Source organism: Doryrhamphus excisus, chromosome 10 (assembly GCF_030265055.1).
Source record: "Doryrhamphus excisus isolate RoL2022-K1 chromosome 10, RoL_Dexc_1.0, whole genome shotgun sequence".
In the NCBI taxonomy this organism is placed as follows: Eukaryota; Metazoa; Chordata; class Actinopteri; order Syngnathiformes; family Syngnathidae; genus Doryrhamphus; species Doryrhamphus excisus.
Genome location: NC_080475.1, coordinates 11,561,311 through 11,580,230, shown reverse-complemented (window position 1 = coordinate 11,580,230; position 18,920 = coordinate 11,561,311). Strand labels below are relative to the sequence as shown.

General features: G+C 46.6%; 3 protein-coding genes across 4 annotated transcripts; 1 reads left to right on the top strand and 2 right to left on the bottom strand.

The window, feature by feature from the left end:
* Window positions 1-119: 119 nt before the first annotated feature.
* LOC131136770 (uncharacterized) lies at window positions 120-3,575 on the bottom strand. The gene is made up of 10 exons (XM_058083999.1): window positions 3,226-3,575; window positions 2,847-3,020; window positions 2,621-2,778; window positions 1,583-1,781; window positions 1,430-1,523; window positions 1,193-1,364; window positions 1,025-1,068; window positions 824-938; window positions 579-739; window positions 120-515 (listed from the first exon to the last, which is right to left on the bottom strand). The coding sequence occupies exons 1-10, from the start codon at window positions 3,573-3,575 to the stop codon at window positions 474-476; spliced, it is 1,509 nt and encodes a 502-aa protein (XP_057939982.1). The 3' UTR covers window positions 120-473.
* A 2,669-nt stretch (window positions 3,576-6,244) lies between these two features.
* Window positions 6,245-12,468, bottom strand: mecp2 (methyl CpG binding protein 2). The gene is made up of 6 exons (XM_058083993.1): window positions 12,346-12,468; window positions 9,631-9,736; window positions 8,464-8,669; window positions 8,194-8,387; window positions 7,993-8,129; window positions 6,245-7,881 (listed from the first exon to the last, which is right to left on the bottom strand). The coding sequence occupies exons 1-6, from the start codon at window positions 12,375-12,377 to the stop codon at window positions 6,253-6,255; spliced, it is 2,304 nt and encodes a 767-aa protein (XP_057939976.1). The 5' UTR covers window positions 12,378-12,468; the 3' UTR covers window positions 6,245-6,252.
* Window positions 11,955-18,712, top strand: irak1 (interleukin-1 receptor-associated kinase 1). 2 transcript variants are annotated; one of them, XM_058083995.1, is made up of 13 exons: window positions 11,955-13,444; window positions 13,658-13,825; window positions 13,909-14,055; window positions 14,974-15,059; window positions 15,150-15,329; window positions 15,471-15,535; window positions 15,629-15,740; window positions 15,824-15,945; window positions 16,123-16,336; window positions 16,425-16,493; window positions 16,565-16,652; window positions 16,921-17,592; window positions 17,680-18,712. In XM_058083995.1, exons 1-13 carry the CDS (start codon window positions 13,333-13,335, stop codon window positions 17,751-17,753), a joined length of 2,109 nt encoding a protein of 702 aa, XP_057939978.1. In that variant the 5' UTR covers window positions 11,955-13,332; the 3' UTR covers window positions 17,754-18,712. The 2 variants fall into 2 exon arrangements, with proteins under 2 accessions (XP_057939978.1, XP_057939977.1); XM_058083994.1 differs by having other exon boundaries at window positions 11,956-13,444; window positions 14,971-15,059.
* Window positions 18,713-18,920: the final 208 nt, after the last annotated feature.

Genomic DNA, 18,920 nt, shown 5'->3' with positions numbered 1-18,920 from the left:
GCTTCCTGAAACTTGAAGCAAATGAAAACTGAGGGAAAATTCCTGCACATTTTTTCCTGGTCGGTCTCCATCAGAAGCAAAGTTTGCTCAGCAAGGTCATGGTGCAGTTTATGAAATGAACCACCGGGGGGCTCCACTACTTCCTGTTTCCATTGCGGTTTGACACACATTTGAAAAATATGTGTCACTTTGTGGAAAAACAGCTGCTTTAGGTGTGAATGCTTAGCGGATGCTAGAATGTCATCAGTCAGTACTATGGGGTTGCATCTGTGGACTGCTATGATATGTTGTGATATAGGAAGTTAGGAGCCAATGATCTGGTCCTGATGTGACAACATCTGTCATTTCCACTTTTCCATGAAAGTCCACTCGGTCAAAAAGTCATGTTGCCAACACACAGTTCACTCTTAAAAAAAAAATAAAAAAAACTTTATTGAACCAGAAGATAAAAACGGTAAAAAAAAAAAAATTCATTAGAAGTTTTGGGATTTCCGGCTCCTGAGGCTGTAACGAGACTGATGGAGGAGACAAATGTCAAGGTCATTCAAAGTCAAAGTCAATCAAAGGACCCGGTCTACCTTTCTGTCCTCCACCAGGACGCTGTAGACCACAGGGGAGGTGGTAGAGGAGGATCTGCGGCGTGTACGTCGACCAGGAGTCACTGAGGAATCATGGGTAATAACGGTGTCTGTTGCCGTGGTGATCAGGGTACTACTGAGAAGACCGTCAGAGCTCCAACCTGCACACACACACACACACACACAGTAAGACATAGTTGTCATGACTCCGCCCACATCAAGGAGCAGGAAGTCAACAAACTGACCAATGATTGACAGTTGTGACAGGTCAGATGTGTCCGTGCTTGGAGACACCAACGTATCCTCCTCTTCTTCCTCATTACTTCCATTTTTCCTCTCTAGCGTCTCTTTTCGTCTTCTCTGAAACAAAGAAATTCCATTTCCTGTTTCCATCTCACAGTCTTCCATTTCCTGTTTCCATCTCAACCAGTTTTAACCATTCTTACCTCCAACTGAGTCTCTTCCGTCTTCTTCCATTGCCCCAAATTCTCTGTGGATAGACTTTAGCATTACTACACTTGTTATCAAAGTTAACATGGCTTAACTTCTTTTTACACTTTTAACATTTAACACTGACTACATTGCCTGTAAACACAACATATTTCTATTCCGACCTGCTCTCTGTAGCGTCTCCTGCAGGCGACAATGTGTATCTCGTAGCTGCTGCAGCACCAGAAGACTCTGCTGACCCGGGTCCATGTAACGAACGCACACCCAGAGCAGCACCAACAATGCCACGCCCACCATGAACCTCCTCAACATGCCAATGTAAACACTGAGCAGCTCCTGCACATCCACATCACATGTTTTAAAGCCGTGCACACGCAACGCATTCGCACTCACTCACTCACCAGCGTGTGCTCAGAATGATCGGAAGTCATCACAAAATGGTAGATCTTCCTCTCCAAGTAGAAGTTCAAACACACCAGACCCAGCAACACCAATCTAAACGACAGAACCACATAGGTTCTCACCGGTTTTTAATAAGCATAACTTCCTGGTACCTGGCTCTGGAAGAGCGCTGGGTGGAGGTCAGGAGGAAGGAGGCACAGAGGGCGGCGGCGTTGTACAGACAGGAAGTGACACTGTGCGTCTCCATCATCAGGAAGTTCTGCAGGAAGGAGACTCTGCTGAAGAGCTCCGAAAGCACCAACTGCTGCTCCTTGGAGACGCTGCTCAACTCGGAGAACATTGACCTCAGACCTGTGGATGTCATGTGACATTAATAGGACATACAGGAACTAGCTTGATTAAAAGGGGACCCTATTATGCTCATTTTCCACCCTTTGTATTGAGTTGGCGGCACGGTGCAGAAGTGGTGGCGCAGACCTCACAGCTAGGAGCCCAGGGTTCAATTCCACCCTCTCTCTGTGGAGTTTGCATGTTCTCCCCGTGCATGCGTGGGTTTTCTCCGGGTACTCCGGTTTCCTCCCACATTCCAAAAACATGCTAGGTTAATTGGCGACTAAAAATTGTCCATAGGTATGAATGTGAGTGTGAATGGTTGTTTGTCTATATGTGCCCTGTGATTGGCTGTACCCTGCCTCTCGCCCAAAGACAGCTGGGATAGGCTCCAGCACCCCCCGCGACCCTCGTGAGGAAAAGCGGTAGAAATGAATGAATGTATTGAGTTGTGGACTCCTATAGAGAATCTACACACAATAACCCGCATAGAAAGCTTTCTAGATCTTCCAGAATCTGCCCCTATTCCAGCCGTATTTCGTGGTTCTTGCAAAAACAGTCAGTTTTAATGTATTCCACCCACAACCAGCCTCCAGACACGCCCACTCTGCTGTGGTTGGTCACAACGACTTCCGTTGTTGTGCCGAGTAGGATAATAAATGGCGATTTATCTTGTTAAAATGTCTGCTTTTAACGTGCAGTGGGGGTGTTTACAGTGGGGGGAGGGGCCTGCTGACCTCGACTGAGGATGGAGTCGAACGGTGGAGGGAATATTTTGAGGCCCTCCTCTATCCGTGGTACCGAGGTATTTGGGGTAGTCATGGGGTGTGTCCTACATAATGTGTGTGTGTGTGTGTTACCCTGGGTGGAGTCTCTCAGGGTAACTCTTAGCTCCTCCCCACTGTCCAGGATCTCATGCTGTGCCTGCAAGGCGACACTCTGGGCTTCCATCAGTTCCTCAGCCATATGCTTGGTGGACTCCAGCTGTTCCACTACACCTGCAGAACTTTCTGTCAACCTGAAACATGGACGCACACACGTGTGTGTGTTAGCGATGTACATGTACTTCAGAATGTAGTATTTTACCTGTGCATGGTGTTCTCAGCGCGGTTGTGCCAGGCTTCAGAGTGCAGGAAGTGACAAATGGAGTACGTGTGCGTGAAGAACTCGGTATAAGTGTTGAAGGCCACACTGTCCATCGAGGCAGTGCAACTGCTGACCTCTGACCCCTTGGGACACGGAGGGAAATCCCTGCCTGAGCTGAGGAGCACAGCGACAAGCGTTTAGTGATGTCACTTCCTCTTGTGTAATACCTGGCAATCTTAAAGACATTTTATGAGTTGTTAAAATATACTAACTAGCATCATAACGTTAACGTCCTATCGCAGTGCTTTCTGGGAGTTGTAGTATCAACGCTTTTCTTACAATGGGATGTGAGATCAGAAAGGACAACAACAACGCTCACCTGCTCAGGTGACAGTGTGTGAATTTGAGCGCCAGACGACCCTGTGTCTCTGACGTCATCTCCCGGCAGTGCTCGTCGAGCTGCTCCAGCGCATGCGCCCAACATTCTCCGTATTTGGAGTGTTTGGCCAGGCTCCGAACTCGTCCCAGTTCCGCCCTACCGAGCGCCAGGTCTGGATGCGAACACAGACCAGGACCAACCGTACCAGCTAAGAGCAACAGCACGGCAGCAATGGGGGCCGCCATCTTGACGTACCGGCAGGTCAGCCAATCACAGAACTCCATTTGAACGCGGTCAGACGTCACACAATTCAAGTCGTAATCATTTAAAAAAATCGAAAAACACCACATTTTGAGCTCATACAATTACACAAAGATACACATAAAAACATAATGTGTCATTTTATGTTTTTTAAAACTTAACTTTAAAACTTACCAAAACTTAATCGGTCCTCCAGCCAGCAGATGGCACACTTTATTAAATACCTGACTTTGATCCTGTTGGGCTCAAATACCTTCTAAAGTCATAAGAACTTGGGAATTAAAACCATGGATGTGCTTTTTCTTTGGCTTTTAAGCACAGCCTCTGAAAGACAGGATGAACAGGACATGAAAACAGAACATGTTCAGGAAAAACGGGACATTTGGGCACCTGATTCCACCTGATTTGGTCACCTGATTCCAGACTTTGTCAGCAACAAAGTAGACAATTGGTTTTTAGTTTTGTTCTTCATCATTGTTTGTGTGTGTGTGTGTGTGTGTGTGTTTGTGTGTGTACATCATCAATGGGACCAGGACGCTGGAGGGGACAACAAACGCTTTTTAATACGAAAGAGAACTAAGAACCAGGTAAAAACTAGTGAGTCTACAGTGACAGTGTATTGAGTTGAAAGCAGATTATTATTATTATTATTATTATTATTCAGCAGCTATGAAGTCACCGCACATCACAACTAAGTCTAGAAACAACATGGCCGCTGGCTGACATGGTGGCTTCTGGCAAGACGCACAAGGTTATAGGCACTAGACTCTGGAACATGCAATATGGCGGCTGCTTACATCTTGACATTGGCTGGCGAAGGCGCTAGCTGTGACCGAACGTGCGGTCAACATCAATTACGGAAGTTTTCCCAACCTTGCCGCCTCCTATAACTGTCAGGATAGCGGAATGCCCCGGATGGAACCTGACAAATACCGAGTGATTGTTTGTATTTTGATTTCGCAAGTTCAGAAATATGTCTGCATGTTTGACTTGATTGATGTCAGCTGTCGGTTATTAACTTCCTGTTCCGTCATTCTGTGCCGCAAATAAAAAATTCGGTGGAAAATTCGGGATCAACTATGGATAAAAACATGATGTTTTGTTTACTTCATGACAACACTTCATCATTGGCTTTGCTGTTTCCCGGTTTGTGAACCGTCACACTTGCTTGGTGGTAGACCACAACAACGTATCCCGGATGAAACACAACCATTCCAATTCACAAGTGGATGAAAGCATATTTGGAGTGCAGTGGCTAGTACAGAAACATTCATTCATTTTCTACCGCTTTTTCCTCACGAGGGTCGCGGGGGTGCTGGAGCCTATCCCAGCTGTCTACAGGCGAGAGGCGGGGTACACCCTGGACTGGTCGCCAGCCAATCACAGGGCACATATAGACAAACAACCATTCACATTCACATTCATACCTATGGACAATTTGGAGTCACCAATTAACCTAGCATGTTTTTTGGAATGTGGGAGGAAACCGGAGTACCCGAAATGCACGGGGAGAACATGCAAACTCCACACAGAGATGGCAGAGGGTGGAATTGAACCCTGGTCTCCTAGCTGTGAGGTCTGCACGCTAACCACTAGACCACCGTGCCGCCAGTACAGAAACAAATATGGTAGAAGTTATCAAAACAGAAGATATTCCAAATGAAAGTATGACCTGCGTTCTGACCAATCACAACAAATCCACAGACGGGAAAAATCAAATCACTGTATGCGCCATCGTAAATAAACCCGGAAGACAACTTTTCCACCATGACTGCTCAGATCCGGCTAACCGTTGTCCACGCCTTTCTTCCTAAAATCACACTATAATGTGCTTAGCAACACGGAATGTCCCACTGCAAAACATCCAAACTGGTTTTATACGGTCACGCTTGGCTCATTCGGAACGTCTTGTGTTGGACCTCTGCCTGCTAGTCTTCCAGGGAACGTTCCAGAACATTCAAAACAAAGGAAGTTGTCACAGTACAGTGATGATGAGCCCACCGGAATTAAGGTGAAGAAGCTACGCTACGTTGATAATAAAAACACAACCAAGACGGAAGAAGGTCTTAACATGATTTTCCCAACATGTGAGTCAGTCCGCAATATTCCATAACATGTTAGCTTGTCTTTTAAAATAAAGTCCGGACCTCATATTCTGTGTGTTCTCGCCGTAAGTATCGATATGTTAGCTACCAGTAGGGCGCACTGTGGAAAACAGGAAGTCATTCATCTTAAATAAGGATCAGTCAGCAGCACGGTGGCGTGCTCGGGAGCGTCAGTCCATGACATCAAACTTTAAAGCTGTGAAGACAAAACAATAAAACTATCAAAATAGAAAATAAAATACATTTAAAAAAAAAAAAAAAGGTTATGTTTTCCGCAAAATGACGCTGCATTCGGACTAATGCGTAATTAGGCGTTTGTTTTTAGTTCCAAACTGCTCCCCCCTTTACCTGCCAAGAGTGGCGAAACGCAACAGCTGCCTTTTGATTATGGACACACACACACACACACACGTACACGCGCGCACACACACACACACATGCACACACACACCCTTTCAGTTTAGTTTTCCTTTTGTTTTTTTCCTACAAAATGACACCATGCGTTCTTCTCCTGGGTCGTCTGTCAGTGCTAGCTCGGCGCTCAGAGAAAAAGGTTGTTCGGTGGAACAACAGTGCACAAAGATGGAGGAAGAGCCCTCACTGGTACCATCTCAGTCCATAATAACACAGCGGTTCCACTCGTCTAACGTGACCGCTCCCATCAGCTGACCCTTTCGCTGACAGCAGTCCGAGACTCAACAGTTTCCTCCCGGCTCGGGCAAGGAACAGCTGACTGGGGGACAATGTCTCTGAGCTCCGCTGTCCCCGATCCTGCATTGGGATCGGCGCGGATGGAGCTGTGGGGCCTGGCGGTGCTGTTTGAGCCCTCGATAGAGTCTTTGCTTTCCGAAACGAGTCCTGGTTCAGGTCTTCTTTCCGTTCTGGGACCCCCCTCCATGCTGCGAGCGAGTGCTGCGGGTGTGGTGCTCAGATCTTGAGGCTGCTCGCTCTGCGGAGATGGCACCACCAGGCGGGACCTACCGGGCGGTCTGAGAGACGGTTGTTGCGGTGGTGTGTGAGGCCTGGGGGGACGTGGTTGGATCTGCTGAAAATGTGGCGGTGCGTGGGCCTGCGGGGGCCTAGCGTAGTGTACTTGGTGTTGCGAGGGGGGTCTCATCTGTGATTGAAGCTGAGTCTGTGAGGGCGGCCTGGAGACGGACTGTTGTTGAAGGTGAGCTTGCGCTGTGGCGGGGGTCCTGGTCTGAATTTGGAATTGAGTCTGAAAGGGGGGTCTGGGTTGAGGTTGGACCGTGACGGAGGACTGGGTCTGCGGCTTTGGATTCCGTGTCTGGGGGAGAGGAACCTTTGGAAGGTGTGATACGGGCACAACATGCGGCGCCGGAAGCTGAGGTCTGTGTTGGACTGAGGGTGGTGGTGCTTTCTGGGGACGTGGCTGACTTGTTGGGACTTGGGACTGGGAATGTCCTGGGGACTGCTGGGTCTGAACGGGACAGGGAAGAGGCGGTGGGGGTGATTGTTGGACAGGTTTGGAAGGAGCTGGGTGCGGTGTGTCAGTTTTAGGTTTGGACTGGGCGGAGCCTCCGGATGCAGGATGACGGTGATCCGCAGAGGTCTGTTGGTGGCGATGGTGGTGATGGTGATGATGGTGGTGGTGGTGATGGTGGTGTTTGTGTGGGGAGCGCTCCTTCCTCTTGTGGCTTTTGGAAGGACTGGTGCTACTTCTACTGCTGCTACTCCTTCCTCCTCTTCCTCCCTTTTCTCCAGTGTCCTCGCTCACTTCCTCCTCGCCACTTTCCGCTGCTGCGCTCTTCTCCTTGTGCTTCCTCCCTTTGTGCGTCTTATGTGCATGTGAGGAACTTTCCTGGGAAGCAGGGGGCTGCTTCTGGGATTGGGATTGGCCCTGCTCCAAAGAAGCCTGGTGGGAAGTCTGTGTGGGTTCCTTTGGAACAGTCTCCATCCTTCCTGGTTCTGCTGTGCTCGATCCCGGGGTAGGAACGCTTTCTCTTTCCTCAATCGTTTCTCTCGTTTTTCGTTTTTTGATTGGCAGGGCTGTTTCCTGGACAACAGGTTTGCTGGAAGACTCCTTGGTGGCTCTGCGCTTTGCCTCGGCGGCCATGATGGCAGCAGCGGCGTAGCCCCCTGATGTTGACATAGCAGAGGTCGATGCTGACGAGGAAGACGCCGCAGAAACCGCCGACACCGTTGAAACCGACGCTGGTTTCCTGCCCCGTTTCTTAGGGGTCGTTTGTGGAGCGGCAGGGAGATCCTGCTCTGATTTCCTCTTCCTGCCCGGACGAGACTTGATTGACGGTAACGCAGGTGATGACACCTGGAAGGCAGTAACCGCACCCAAAAGTAACAACATCTTTCACAAACAGATGACAAAAAAGCTACATGCTAACAACATCCTGGTGTGATAGAGAACGTCACATGGTCGCACCTTTGAAGGGGTGGGCGTGGTCCCACTGGTGGACTCCGCCTTGCTGTAGGGCATCTTGACCAACAGTTTACCGGGAGATTTCTCAACCACGCGCTTCATGGCCACGCCCTCTGTCGCCTGCCGCATCTTCCCGCTGCCTAAACGCCAAACAGGAAACACGTCAGCAAAGTACTATGGTGTCCATAAACATACGTAGTATACCTTTGGGCCTGCCACGACCTCGACCGGACGGTTTGACCGCTTTTGTTGTCTTGGGGGGCTTCTTCTCTCGGCGGGACGGGCTCCCACGACCGGTCACAGTGAAGTCGAAATCATTAGGGTCAGTGGTGGTGTCCCCGACCTTCTGGAAGTAAGCGATGAGCTCCACCTTGGAGCGGAAAGCCTTTCCCTCCGAGCTTGACCGCAACAACAACAGGTCATCGCACAAAGAAACAAAGATGGCCGCAGCAAGGAGAAAGAAAGTCATCTTACTTAATCAGGTAGACGTCAAACTTCCCCGCTGAGCGTCCGGACTTCCTCTGCTTCAGCTTGCGGGTCCAGCCAGCAGGCAGCGAAGGGTCGTCGTATAGCGGTCCGCGATCTCGAATGACGGAGCGCCGCTGCCTGGGAGAGCCCACAGACTCCGCCTCCGGTTGCGTATCTGATTCCTGCGAGGGCCCGGCCACGGGCTCTGATGCCTGCCAGACAGACAATGACATGAAAAAATGTAATGTTTGGGGTATGATATCAGCAGACTACATCGTTTATTAAAAGTCCGAAAAAAATGTTGCAGCTGATTGTCATGAAAAAGTTTCCATGGTGGCAAAGAACCGAGGATGCTTAATACAGTAAACCTCGGATATATCGGACTCGGATATATCGGAAATTCGCTCACAACGGACAGATAAAAAAGAACCAATTTTTCTGTAATGCATTTCCAATAAAAATTCATTGCATATATCGGATTTTTTATAACGGATTTCGCCTATTTCGGACAAAATCTCCAGTCCCGTTCCAATGCATTTCCAATAAATTTCCCTCGCATATATCGGATGGCCGCATCGTGGCGCTCCGATTCGCCGAATCGTGACAGGCCGCTATACGACGTCATTTGCAGCGTTTGCAGCGTTGCCTGCGCGTCCAGGTACATTGGAAACATAGTCAAGGAAGTGCCTTTTTATAACGGATGAAATCCGATTTACGCATATACCGGATATAAATCCGATATATGCGTAAAACTGACATTTTCCGGTATACGCATATAACGGATTTCGCTTATATTGGACAAAACCAGTGGGAACAATTGAATCCGATATATCCGAGGTTTACTGTACAACCAAAGTCATTGTGCATTTGAAGCGGCATCACATGGGAAACTCCCATGGAACGACAGGAAGTCATTCGCTAAAACAGAAAAGATGACCAGCTCCTGTTGGTGTTGAGTAAAGTAAGGATTAAACGCTTAATTGAGCACCTTGAACCTTGCTATATTATACCTAGCCACACCATTTTGGATAAAACTTTTGGATTTTGAATACAAAATAAGTCATAAAATATATATAATTTGTGCTGATATTGTATTGACATCCATATTGGCTAATATTCACGGCTGCCATGACGGTATCGGACAATTCAATGGCTGGCTGAGCCTTCACTCACTGAGGTGTGTTGCTCAACTTGCTCAACATGGCAGCGTTCCTTGTGCAGCTTCTTGGTCTTGCCGTGGGACTGTTCTCTTTGCGGACGCTCCTCTTGGCCCTCCTCTCTGGGGGAAAACACATGACATCACTCAAGACATCATGGCGGAGCAAGTCACCTCAAATCAACTCTTGCTGATGAATTACTTTGCATTTTTGTTCAGAGAGCATCAAGTTGAAAACAAAACAAGAAAATAACTTTACAAAAAGTAAGCCGTCTCCATATGGGTTCTTACTCCAGAGCCCGGTTTATACTTTTAGCACTGCTTCGCTTCTTTTTACACTTTTTAGCACTTCCCGTTCAACCTTAAAGAGGACCTATTATGCTTTTTTTCCACTTTTCTGACCTATAAAAGTAGTTACAATGTTATATTCTTGTGTTAAACCATGCCCTGAAAGAAGTTTGGGATGGCTCAAAAACGCTCGGTTTCCGAAGCCGTGGTAAAACTGTCCCTTTGTGATGTCACAGAAGGGCAGACTTCCTTATATGGTTCATAGTTAGGAAGCAGTTTGGGCGTGTGACCAATCACAGCATGGGTGGAATAAATTAAAAACAGACCGTTTTGGCAGGAAGCACAAATTAAAGGAAATACAGCTGGAATAGGTGCAGATTCTGGAAAATCTAAAAAAAAGTTTTATGTGCGGGTTATTGTGTGTAGCTGCTCTATAGGAGACCACAACACAAAATGAGCATAATAGGTCCTCTTTAAATTTGGATTGTGACCTCTCAATTGTTTTGGATTTGTTTTGGGTCGCGGGGGTGCTGGAGCCTATCCCAGCTGTCTTCAGGCGAAAGGCGGGGTACACCCTGGACTGGTGGCCAGCCAATCACAGGGCACATATAGACAAACAACCATTCACACTCACATTCATACCTATGGACATTTTTGAGTCGCTAATTAACCTAGCATGTTTTTTGGAATGTGGGAGGAAACCGGAGTACCCGCAGAAAACCCACGCATGCACGGGGAGAACATACAAACTCCACACAGAGATAGCCGAGGGCGGGATTGAACTCGGGTCTCCTAGCTAACCACTCGACCACCGTGCAGCCCCCCTCAGAAAACATCTACAGTCCAAATCAATGGACCGTTTTACCGGTTTCCAGTCCAACACGAAATAGAAGTTTACCATCAAGCATTCCTAGATGCCTTGTTGCTACATGCATTTTTCCACGCTGTCCCTGAATCCACCAGCACGTGCATAAACAAGACAGCAGACTGTTTAGTGAAACCGTGAGAGGTACAACAGGAAGTGATATCTCAATGTGCTGCGGCAGATTCTGATGCATGTTCACACTTTAGCAGCCATGTTTCCGCTCTTTGAGACGCAGCAGGAGGACGCAAATTTTGTCGTATTTGCAACCAAAGATGTATTTATATGTTTTATTCAATCCGACCGCTCACTCCCAAAGACGGATTTATACGTTTTTTTTACATTTTTTCGTGATGATACAACTCTTCAATAGAAGAGAGCACGTTTGGGGAAATATTATGCTCATTTTTAAACTCTTCATATTGAGTTGTGGACTCCTATAGAGCAGCTACACACAATAACCAGCACAGAAAGCTTTCTAGATCTTCCAGAATCTGCACCTATTCCAGCTGTATTTCCATGGATTTGTGCTTCCCGCCAAAATGGTCTGTTTTAATTTACTCCACCCACAGCCCGCCTCCGGGCACGCCCACTCCGCTGTGATTGGTCACACGCCCACCTAAAGTTTTATTAACTATGAACTATGAGTAGTGTTTACCACTCCCGAATCCATCAGTGCGGCCATATTTGAAGTCACATTTGCCAATTCTTAATTGTCTTACAAGTGTAAAAATAAGTGAAGCAGTGTCAAAGAGTTTACGCTGATGTCTTGCGTGACGTAATTCGTTGTAGCGGTTTGAACTGTGACGTTTTGGACAACTTGAGTGCCGTACCTTAATATTTTGGTTTCATTTTCTATTTTACGACTTCAGGTTTTCCACAATATCGGCTTGATTTTAATTGAGGATGATGAAGCTCTACGAAGGAGCAGCCACAGGAACAGGAAGTGTGCTGCAGGGCAAAATGGGCCACCGGGAGAGGACAGGAACAGACTGTTCGCAGCTTTATAAGGTGGTCAATCAGCTGTCAGTGTGCAAGTTTCAGTCCTGACAACATGTGGGATATGTGCTGCCTGGCTCAGCAGCACCTGGGCGGAGGATGTTGACTTGAGTGGTGGGGGCACGTAACGGGAAGTAAACAAGTTCATGAATAGGTACAATAATAAACACTCGCTGCCATGAAAACACTCAAGTGTTTGCTTAACGACGAGTTAGCAGCCTGCTAGCCACCTGCCCGCTAACACGGCTGTGTTCTGGCGGATGAAGCCCGGCAGGCGGGCACAGCAACGCTGAACCCCCGGGCCGACCTCCAGCGGGTGTGCGTGGAAGTCGGCGCAGCTCGGCGGGGGAGCGCGTAACGAGAAGCGGGCTGAGCTAACGTACGGAACGGCTTGAACCGCTAAAGTCGGGACTGAGCTGGAAGTTGGTGACGTATTCCCGCTAAAGCCCGCTCCTCGGAGAGAGGCCGGTGGAAAAATGATCGCACTTTGAGGTGAAATAAAAAGACGACAGAAAGATGGCGGAGGCGGCCAAAGACAGCGACGCTTTCGCGGAAGATGAAATATAAAAAAAACCTTACTTACATTCTCTCCTCATCGCTCTCTACGGCAGCCATTTTTATTTAAATAAATAATTTTATATTAAAAAAAGCCTCCAAACATCTCTGCTGCACCCCGCCCCCTCCGAGTCCTTTTCCAACCACCGTCAGCTAGCAAACATCGCGATATTTGAAAGAAGACTGAGACGCGCAGGCGTTCTGAGATCTCGCGATATGTTGACTTGGGGTCAGACTGGGACGAAGAGTATATAGAGAATATAACGTTTCAAATTTTAATAATCATAGTAATATTCATAATGTAATTATGATGAATTGTCATTTATGTAAGATGGATGGACGGAGTACGTTATTCACTTTATTTCAGTTTGGGGCAAAAACTTTTATTTTGGAAGATTACCAAGCGGAAGCTGTTTTTGATACAGTATGTTGGTTCCGATAGATACTACGTGGGGGCGATACAAACATGTTGGTATCGGTACGATAACACATGAATTTGTGTTTTTTTATTATTGATAATTTCTTGATAATACTAATCAGAATAAAACATAGATTTTTGTCCAACAAAAATATAATATATATAGTCAGCAACCCCATTTTGTGAACAATGTAACAATATATACCCACTATAATAACGTCAATGTCACAATATGAATACAATCACATATATTTGTGAAAATAAAAATTAAAGAGAATATAAAAACATCGACCTCATTGAGTTAGTATCGACCCGATACCACCCTTGGTATCAATGTCTTAGCTATGTGAATGGAACCGCCCACCCCTCGTAAACGCCGTATCCGGAAGCAGCCCATCGAAACTATTGACACTCTTCGAATATTGCGAGTCTGAACAGGATAGTGCCAATGAATCATCAGAGGGATCCGGGTCCGGATGTAAGCGGTTCTGTTGGTGCGGCTCAGTGCCGCGTGTGTTGGGCCGTTAGCTTGTTAGCCTGTTAGCTCTCCCGCGTTAGGGAACTTCCTCCAGAGTTGAAGTGTCATTTTTAAAAAAAATGTCACGAGGAGACGCCAGACTACAGTTCTTGTACCAGCTGCCGCCTTCGGTCCTTTGGGAGTTCTGCCGGGTCATGGATGGGCTGTCAGACTGGGACTGGACCCGCTTTGGTGAGCCACAACCGGACTAAGTGCTAACGTGAAACTGGAAGGGAGAATCCCTTCCACCCTCTCAGTCGTTACATCATTATTTTGTTGCGTTTAATTAATATTTATTAACATAGTTAGAACAGAAAGTAAACATTATGTCCACATAAAAATTAGCAAAACAACAAGTTCGGTTTCAACATCAAACTTATTTTTCAATGAACTTTTCTATGGTAGCCTCGGAGGTACTTGTCGACCAAGTCAGCGTGCGATTGGCTGAGAGGCAGGAGAGGCGGACCGATTATGTGATGAGCCAATGGGGCAACAGGAACGGCCGTGTCGGGGAGTTGCTCGACCTGCTGGAGCATCTCCAGCTTCTCCATCCCAGAGACATCATCCTTGCCTGTGGGTGCAACTATACTCTGATATCTGACCTCTTAAGATGTCCGATCTGTAATGTCTTTTTTTTTTACACTTTGTGTCTTCAGGGTCATCCAGCTTGACACCATCTCCTCTTCCTCCTCCTGTTCCTGCTGCTCCTCACCGACCCTCGCCTCCTCTTACTCTCTCTTGCTTTGACCCCCCTCCCAAATCAGTGGCGGTCTTGCCCACACTGAACACCCACATTACTAAAGGTAATGCTGCCATTACTGCCTTTCTGTAATTCTAGACACTTGAACTAACCACAGTCTTACTGTTATGAAAGACACTTGAACTAACCACAGCGACTTTATTCAGTCCAGATAGTGGACTCTCCTATTGTTATGACAGACATTTGAACTGTTCTACTGTTGGGGAGACATTTGAACTAAACATTGACACTGGACTGTCCTATTGTTATGACAGACATTTGAACTGTTCTACTGTTGGAGAGACATTTGAACTCAGCACTGACACTGGACGATTCTACTGTTCGCACTGACATTTGAACTAAACACTGACACTGGCCTGTTCTACAGTTTTTACAAACACTTGAACTTCACATCGACACTGGACTGTCCTTCTGTTATGACAGACATTTGAACTCAGCACTGACACTGGACGATTCTACTGTTCGCAATGATATTTGAACTAAACACTGACACTGGCCTGTTCTACTGTTTTTACAAACAATTGAACTTCACATCGACACTGGACTGTCCTACTGTTTTGACAGACACTTGAACTAAACACTGACACTACCCTGTCCTACTGTATTTACAAACACTTGAACTTCCCACAGACATTGGACAGTTCCATTGTTATGACGGACATTTCAAACTAACCACTGACACTGGACTCTCCTACTATTATGACAGGCATGTGAACTCAGCACCGACACGACCGACATTGGACTGTTGTGATGGACACTGACACGAGCATGTCCCACTCTTTTTACAGAAACTTGAACTAACTTCAGACACTGTACTATCCGATTGTTATGACCGACATTAGAACTAATCACCGACGCTGGACTGTCCTACTCTCAGGACAGACATTTGAACAAAGCACAAACAAGGAAAATAATAATAATCCCGTGATGGATAATTAAAAGTGTTGTGTCCATTTAGTAGATAAAGGAGGAGTAGGAGGAGTATCCCTACCCATACCTGCCCCACCCCCTTCCAGTTTGCAGTCAAGTCGACCTGTACCCCCCCAGGTGAATTTACACTCATTAATAAGTAACACTCATCACAGGTAGATTCTGTCACCCATCAGTAGAATACTATAAAAAATATGGCTTCTCTAGGGCCCCACTGTGGTGGCGTGTGGCGATGGCGGTTGCGGCGTGATGTGCTGGTCATATGAAGAGGTGCATGCTGGGACAGAGGGCTTTTCTCCTGCCCTGCAGGTGGGAGAGGGGGGCTTTGGAGTCGTGTACAGAGCGTCCCTGAGGAATACGGACTGTGCGGTCAAGAGGCTGAAAGAGGTCAGCAAATCACAATACAGACTACACGAGTAGTCTTCTGTTACAGTTGTTGTTGTTGTGGACACCAAAATGATGCATTTTTTAAAAACATGATATTATGCAACATATATGTTCATATGATATTTTCTTTTTTACTGTCAGGACTGTCTGCAGGACTTTGCCGTGCTGAAGGAGAGCTTCAACACCGAAGTGGAAAAACTCTCCAAGTGAGAGTTCTCACTCTTCAACAAATCAATCTTTGTTTTCTGACCCACTCATGTTACATTCAGCATTTTTAATTCCTCTTTTTGACTCAAAAGGTTCAGACACCCAAACATTGTGGACTTGCTGGGCTTCTGTGAAGGACCTAGAGGTGTTTGTCTCATCTACAGCTACATGGAGAACCGATCCCTGGAGGATCAGCTGCACAGTGTAATACACACATTGGAAAGAGCACACACACACACAAATGCACAAGCACACTAACACTAACATTTGTTTGTGTGTGTTTTTAGGTGTGTGGCGCCCTCACCTGGTCTCAGAGGGTCAGGGTTGTTGTTGAAGCATCAACAGCCTTGCAGTTCCTTCACTATCCACCAGAGGGACACAACGCTGTCATTCACGGGGACGTCAAGAGGTACACAACACACATGTTGCATTCCACACTGTTGGAAAATTGAGTATTCCTCATCAGGGGAGTCACTAGGTTTGGGAATGGGGGGGGGGGGTTCAGCCTATAAACAAACAGAACAGACCATGTCTTTATCATTATTACTTAAACAACTGATATATCTTTTTCCACTTCCTGTTGCAGTTCAAACATCCTGTTGGACCGCCACCTGGTAGCCAAGCTGGCTGACTTCGGCTTGGCTCGCTTTGTTTATCCCGGCTCTTCGCGGCGCTCTGTGTCTAAGACAAGGTCGGTGGGTTACACATCTACGGTGCGAGGAACGCTGGCGTATCTTCCTGAGGAATACGTGAGGAACGGACAGCTCGGGACGACGGTGGACGTCTACAGCTTTGGAGTGGTGAGTGGCGTCGAGTGTAGATGATCAGGACATGGAGACAAGTCTAAACCAGTTAGCACTTAGACGTATTGGTGTGTGTGTGTTGCAGGTGCTGTTGGAGGTACTGACTGGTCGGCGAGCTCTGGAGAAAGACAAGAAGTCGGGAGATATTTACCTGGTTAGATCTCATACTATACACATGTGCGAACACATATACACACTTTGACCAACATTACTGTGGTTCTGCAGAAGGACCTGGTCCAGGAGCTCCAGGAGGGTCCAGATGTTTCTTGTGCAGCTGCCTGGAGGCAACAGTTGGACAAGCGGCTAATCAAAGGTTAGTCTTCAGGTCTCCGCTTGTGGAGTTTTCATGTTCTCATGTGTGCATGCATGTTAGGTTAATTGTCCATAGGTATGAATGTGAGTGTGAGTGGTTGTTTGTCTATATGTGCCCTGTGATTGGCTGGCCACCAGTCCAGAGTGTACCCCGCCTCTCAACCGAATACAGCTGGGATAGGCTCCAGCATACTCGCGACCTTAGTGAGGATAAGTGGTATAGAGAATGAATGAATGGATTTGTGCTGATACAATGTGTAACTCAACAGGGGGCGCCACAGAGCCGGCAGGGAGCATGCAGATGGCAGTGCTGGCCTGTGAGTGTCTGGACAGGAAGTGCAAGAAGAGACCGGTTATGACGGAAGTGTTTGACAAACTTCAGGACATCCAAAAGCTGGTGAGGAACAGCGACATCAACCTCCTGCCTAGCCCACCTCACTCGTCAGACGGCAGTGTGGAGGTTCTGAGCCAGCAGTTTTCCAGTCTGGGACCGCTAGAGGACACCTACAAGCCCCACTTGTCCCTCACCCCTGCTCTATCCTCGTTTAGCTCCTCTTCCCCTTGTACTCCTCTCTCCTCCATGCCTCTCCCTTCTTCCTCCCTCCATCCTCCCTCATCTTCTTCGTTTGAGGGACCGTGTGAAACAGACGAGAGTCGAGGTTTCTCCCAATACGACATTTCTACTGGGAGCCACCGTCGCTCCAGAACATTGTCCCCGCCCACCAGAGACCAATACCACAGTCAAACCAGGTCCACTGAGTCCTGGTCCAGGGAGCCTTCTGAGGACCAATACGACATTCATGTTCGTCCTAATAGAACAAGTCTCTCACCTAGTCCCCCTCAGAAGGGGGTGGCACCAGGACCGGGTTCTAGAGGCCAAACCATAGAAGAATGCTTCTCTCCTGTAGGATCACTTCAGTCCGTTTGTCCACAGTCCTCAAGTGAGACCAACACGGACATCTTGTCTTCATCTTGTATTGTCTTGATCAGTGCTTTCCTCTTATTATGTCCGCCATTATTTCCACCAGATGCAGTGCGGCCCTGTGAGGCGTCCAGGTGTCCAGAGGAGAGTGATGAGCTGGATTATCTTGCTGAAAGTTGACCGGTGGACATGTTGGATGGAATCAAACCTGAAACATATGTTTAAAGGGGACCTGTTATGCTCATTTCTGTCCCTTTGTATTGAGTAGTGGACACCTAGAGACCAGCAACACACGATAACGGCAGCTTCCAAAATCTGCATCTATTTCAGCTGTATTTGCTTGGTTTTCCAAAATGGTCTGTTTTAATTTATTCCACCCACAGCCACACCCACTCTGCTGTGATTGGTCCTCAGTTTGTACAGTTTATGACTTGTACAGCTGGCTCACTGTGACTTCACCTAATTATCTGAAACTTTGGCATCATTTAACACGCGAATACAACACACAACAGATGCAGTGTAAATCTAACTATTATTTCAACTATTTTCAGTGCAAAACTTTATTTCTTATGCAAAGACAATGACTTATGTGGTATGGTGAGTGCTAATAGCATGACCAAAAGGAGAAAATACCATGTTTTCATAACAGAAAAAAAATATCGCTTATACAATAATAAAGTATATTTAATAATTTACAGTTTTTACACACGATGGCAAGTTTTTTTCTCAAAAGGGTAATTTGTCTGACCAAATAAAGTTTTTCTTTCTGGGTACAATCATCTGCTGTGCAGCCCGCAGCCGCCAGGCGTCACTATGGAGCAGTGATCCGATAAATAAATAGGCCAGTTTTGCAAAGTCCACACTTTTTCTCCCTAAAAAGTTTAAAACACCGTGAATTATTGTCTTTAATTTGCAAGTCATGATATTACTCAAATAAATACATTTTAGACCAAAAGATAACTTAATTTATAGTCACAACATTTTTTTAAATGTACTTCAAAGATAAAAAAACAACTTTCGTGACTGTACTTCATGGGCAGACATGTTACCTTAGTATTCGTGGAATTTACAATTTTTATTAAAGGCAAAAATAATAATAATAATCTGAGGTATTTATCATAAAGGAAGTAAATTATAAATAAACACAAATTGACCATTTGTCGATCCATATCGGGTGTTCGGTAATGTTTACAACCAAAAAGTCCAGTGATGTTCTTCACATTGAACCGAAGTCAAATTCCTTTTTTGAGTAAACAGACGTGGCCAACAAAGCAGATTCTTCTGATTCAGATGTTCTGTCGATTTCACTGGAAGCCTTAGCATTAGCAGTTAGCTTGTTGTTAGCTA